The sequence below is a fragment of the Orycteropus afer genome, unplaced genomic scaffold (genome assembly GCF_000298275.1).
Source record: "Orycteropus afer afer isolate SDZICR_OR568_19922 unplaced genomic scaffold, OryAfe1.0 scaffold00201, whole genome shotgun sequence".
In the NCBI taxonomy this organism is placed as follows: Eukaryota; Metazoa; Chordata; class Mammalia; order Tubulidentata; family Orycteropodidae; genus Orycteropus; species Orycteropus afer.
Window position 1 is genome coordinate 2,604,043 of NW_006921788.1, and position 4,628 is coordinate 2,608,670.

A 4,628-nucleotide genomic window follows, 5' to 3' on the forward strand; every position below is an offset into this window, starting at 1 on the left:
TCGGAAGGAAGGTTGGGCAATCTACTTCTGTAGTGATACCGCTTCGGAAACCTCAGGAGGGGTTGCTATGAGTTGGAGCCCACTCGATGACAGTGAGTTGTTTTTTTTTTTTTCTTTTTAAGGGGGCAGGGGAGTTCTCTGCTCAAGAAAAGTTTGAGAAGTAAAAGCTAAGTAAGAGGGCTTCTTCTGCCTCAGAGGTAGCCCCAGGGCAACACGTGGGGATCTCTTACCCAGAAACTTCTCCAAAAAGGACTTTTGCTAAGACCTTAAATGATTACAGTTTTTTAAAGACTCTCTGAGAACATTCCTAAGAAGGCTCTAAATGTCTTTCTTGGAAGCTCCATTTAAGAGCAACTGTTTGTGACCATATCAATGGCTAGCTGGAGTTATAATGAGGCCAGGATACTCTTTGTTGTCCTATGCTGTGTTTTTAACATTTTTTTGTTTTTTAGCTATTAACAGCTATATAAGAGTTGAGAGATCTCACATTTTAAAAAAATCATATTTATGACTCCTTGCAAAATCTCAAAATCTGGCAACAGTTGACTCATATCCTGCATGAAAACAATCAGTAAATCTGAATAGCAGCTGTCCCCCGTATAAGAAGCATGGATTTTCAGGCTTGAAAATATACATTTATCACTTACCTGACATTTATAAGTTAGTGGTTCTCAACTACAGGTGACTCTGCCTCTACAGAGGGCATTTGAAAACATTGTTGGTTGTCACAATTAAGAGGATGGGGTGCTACTGGGGTAGAGTTGGTAGGTAGTGCCTAAAGTACTTGATTGCTAACCAGAAGGCTGGCAGTTCAAACCCACCAGCCACTCCTTGGAAGGAAGGTGGGGCAATCTACATCCGTAGTGATACCACCTTGGAAACCTGAGGAGCGGTCGCTATGAGTTGGATCTGACTCAACAGGACACAAGAACAACAACAACAACAGGATACACAGTACACAGGGCAGCCCCCTACCACAAAGAATTATCTGACTCAACATGTCATCAGTGCCTAGGCTGAGAAACTCTGTTCTAAAGGCTGGATCCCAGGAATATATGACATCATCCTATCATCTTAACCAGAAACTAAGTGATGTGAGGAATAAGAAATCCACATACCTCGTTACTAGAACAGCAGTATCATGCTGGATTCCACCGGGGTAGTTCTTTGAATGTTGCCACTGGCAAAAGTTTCTTAATGTTGTCTGGGCATTAAAAGATATGGATGGTCCTTCCTAAATGCAGAAAGGAATTATTGTTGGTCGATTATACCAACCAATGAGATATGCCATTTCGGATACAGTTAGAAGAAAGAAGAAAAAAACTTTATTACCTGTTCATTATGAATCACAACTAAGTTCACAATAACAATATTAATTAAATTTCCAATACTTGGGTCTTTATAGATAGAGGCTACCTGCAACCGAGATAAATTTTTCAAAGTTAATTGTGAATGCCATGCAAGCAATAAGCAATTCACTTCTTATGTTGAGCTCTACCTCCTTCCACATTTCATGAACATACTCATTTTGCAGTTGTGAATTTTTACTCATTTAACAAACATTTATTTAAGGTCTCTCTGTAAAACTCATAGAAGGCAATTTTTAGATAACAATGAATTCAAACAAGTTTAAATTCCAAAGTGTTTTCTTCTGAAATTGCACTGTCATGCGACTTAAGAGTTTTCATTGCCAAAACACTGGATATTATCTTCAACCATTCTTCTTGCACTTGAAAGCCCCAATTGCCAATTTATAAAATTTCACATTGACCCCATGTTTGCTAATACTGCTGTTTTTTACGTTGGGCACTTGCTTGTATTCTCAACAACCTGGTAGCTTTTTTATTAATTATGAGCACTACTATTTATCGACGGCTGGCGGTTCAAACCCACCAGCCACTCCTCGGAAGGAAGGTTGGGCAATCCTACTTCCGTAGTGATACTGCCTCGGAAACCCAAGGAGGGGTCGCTATGAGTCGGGTTTGACTCGACGGCACATAACAACAACAACAACAACTATTTATCGAATATTTAACATGGACTAAATTCTATACTGAAAACTACATATGCATTTGCATTTAATCCTCATAGCATATCTCTGGTCTAGGTACTATTATAATCTCTCCCAACAAATGAAGAAATAAGGCTCAGATAAATTAAGTAGCTTGTCCAGAGCTACAGGGAACCCTGGTGGTTCCTGTAAAGCACCTTGTTGGCACAGTGGTTACGTGCTTGGCTGCTAACTGGAAGCTCTGTAGTTTGAACCCACCAGCCGCTCTGTAGGAGAAAGATGTGGCAGTCTGTTTCTGTAAAGATTACAGCCTTGGAAACCTCATGGGGCAGTTCTATTCTGTCCTATAGGGTTTCTATGAGTCAGAACCAATTTGATGGCAGTGAGTTTGTTTTGGGGTTTTCCTCCAAAGCTATAAAGCTATTGGGGAGCACAGTTAAGACTCAGTCTAGGTCAGGTTGACCCAAAGTCCATGTTCATAATAAAATTCTTATGAATAATATATTTATTCATAATTCAGATTTGAATTATGAGTTGAAAACAGGACTGCAATACCAAAGCTCAAATGAGCGAAAGTACATTTATATGGGGTTCCATGGGGCAAGATCCACTATTTCAAGGAAACGGCATTGTGTAGAAAAGTATATGAGAATGCTCCATTTGTGTTTGAAAAAAAATATTGCATATACATACATATTTATCTAAAAAATACCTAGAGTTGCACTGTTCAATCTAGTAGCTATTTGCCATTTGTGGCTACTGACCATGGGAAATGTGGGTAGTCTGAAAAGATATATGCTGTGTTAAACACATACTGGGTTTTGAAGATCTACTATGAAAAAAAAAAAACCTAAAATATCTCAATAATTTTTATACTGACTACATGTTGAATTGGTAGTATTCTGGATATAAAGAAAATATTTTATTAAAATAATTTTACCTATTTATTTTTACTTTTTTGCATGTGGCTACTAGAAAATGTAAAATTATGTATGCAGCTTGCATTATTTTCCTTACTGGGCAGTGCTGGTTATAAACATGCAAAAAACTAAGAGTGGTTGCCTCTCGGAACCTACGTAGGGAAGGATACTACTTTTTCATCATAAATTCTTTGGCTGTTAGATTTTTTTTTTAATCATGCAAATTAATCACATTTTCAATTCAAAATGAGAATACAAAAATAGACTGAGAGATTCCTAGGCTTCACCTCAGGGCTACTTCATTAGAATCCTGGTGAAGGGGATAGCTGTAGGCATCTGCATTTTAACAAGCTCCTGAGTAACTCTGATTTACAACCAGGATCCACAAGTATGACTCAAGACCCCACCACACCTGGTGGTGCAGGTTTAGAGAGCACTGGTTTTGGAACTGGACAAGCTAGAGGTCCCATGCTGTATCCACACGACTTACTAGCTTTACATGACTGGGCAAGTGACCTAACTCCTCTGAGGCTCATTTTTCTTATCTGTAAAATACAGATGATGATCCCTCCAAGTATGGTTACCAGGAGGATTTGAAATCATGCCTTTAAAGTAACAAGCACTCTAACACAGAATAAGCACTAGATACTGATACCCATTATTCTCATTCTAAAATGGCAACTGATGAATAATCTTATGTTCTCCTCAGCCACTTGCCTGAATGGGTTGAAATGCCAGCCCTGAATGATCCTCCAACGCACTGGATGGAAACTCTAAATGGCACATTTAGAGACCTCATAAATCATGTTCTTTTGAATGTACTTACAATTGACATTAAAGTTAAAATATAATGTTGAAGGTTTGCTCCATGGTATGCAACCATTCTATTGTCTGCCACCACCATCACTTCAACAAACCGTGGATAGGATAAAAAACGTTTTGTCCTTCTGTGGGTCTTTTCTCTTGCACCATATGTCCTGTTGCCATAGGCAGAAAAAGCCTTTGCTGATAAACTGCTTTCTAATACTGCCACATCGTCGGCCAGTTTACTCCTTCCTCTCCATTTTCGCGCTCTGGTTTTCCTCTTGTCTTCATTGTGGCTGTTGCTGTACTCTGTAACAAAGAGCAATGGTGTGTATTACATTTCAAGCCACATCTATTTCATATTAAGAATTTAATTTGACACATTTTAAAATGACCCCTCTGTAGTCAAATTACATATAAAACCAAGTCTTACACCCTTGGACTCTACAGGTGAAACTCAATCTTCACTCTCATCTCAATGACTCAGGACTTGAAATTAGCTTCCCTGGGAAGTTTTCATAAATGCTCACTTGAGGTATTTGAGAATCAGGCCTGAACTTAGGAAAACAATAATATATGCTTCTTTTCACTGGGTAACAAAGACTTGCTGTGATTTCTGCAACTCTCACTCTTGTTTTCTACTGTAGATACAGTTAGCATCAATACTGCAGCACAGCACTCTAAAGAATGGAAATGGAGATGTTTCATATACACCACTTTTGATATTCAATACGATACAGCATGAAGAGCACTGAGAGGCGGGCAGGCTAATTGATATATAGGGACTACAGAAAATGCACGACAGGGCATTCTATTATTCTATCATTGCAATACTTGAAATATAAGTATGGGATCACTGCTATCCAATGCCTTTGAATTTTTTTTTTTTTTTT

At 38.5% G+C, this 4,628-nt stretch overlaps 1 protein-coding gene across 1 annotated transcript in view; it reads right to left on the reverse strand.

Annotated features, from left to right (window-relative positions):
• The window catches only part of ADAMTS9 (ADAM metallopeptidase with thrombospondin type 1 motif 9), a 218,395-nt gene that overhangs the window by 157,739 nt on the left and 56,028 nt on the right, over window positions 1–4,628 (reverse strand). The window contains exons 4-6 of the mRNA XM_007948081.2: window positions 3,758–4,044; window positions 1,333–1,416; window positions 1,119–1,234 (exon numbers count right to left, since the gene is read on the reverse strand). Coding sequence (XP_007946272.1) covers window positions 1,119–1,234; window positions 1,333–1,416; window positions 3,758–4,044 — 487 coding nt within the window. The remainder of the gene's footprint in view (window positions 1–1,118; window positions 1,235–1,332; window positions 1,417–3,757; window positions 4,045–4,628) is intronic.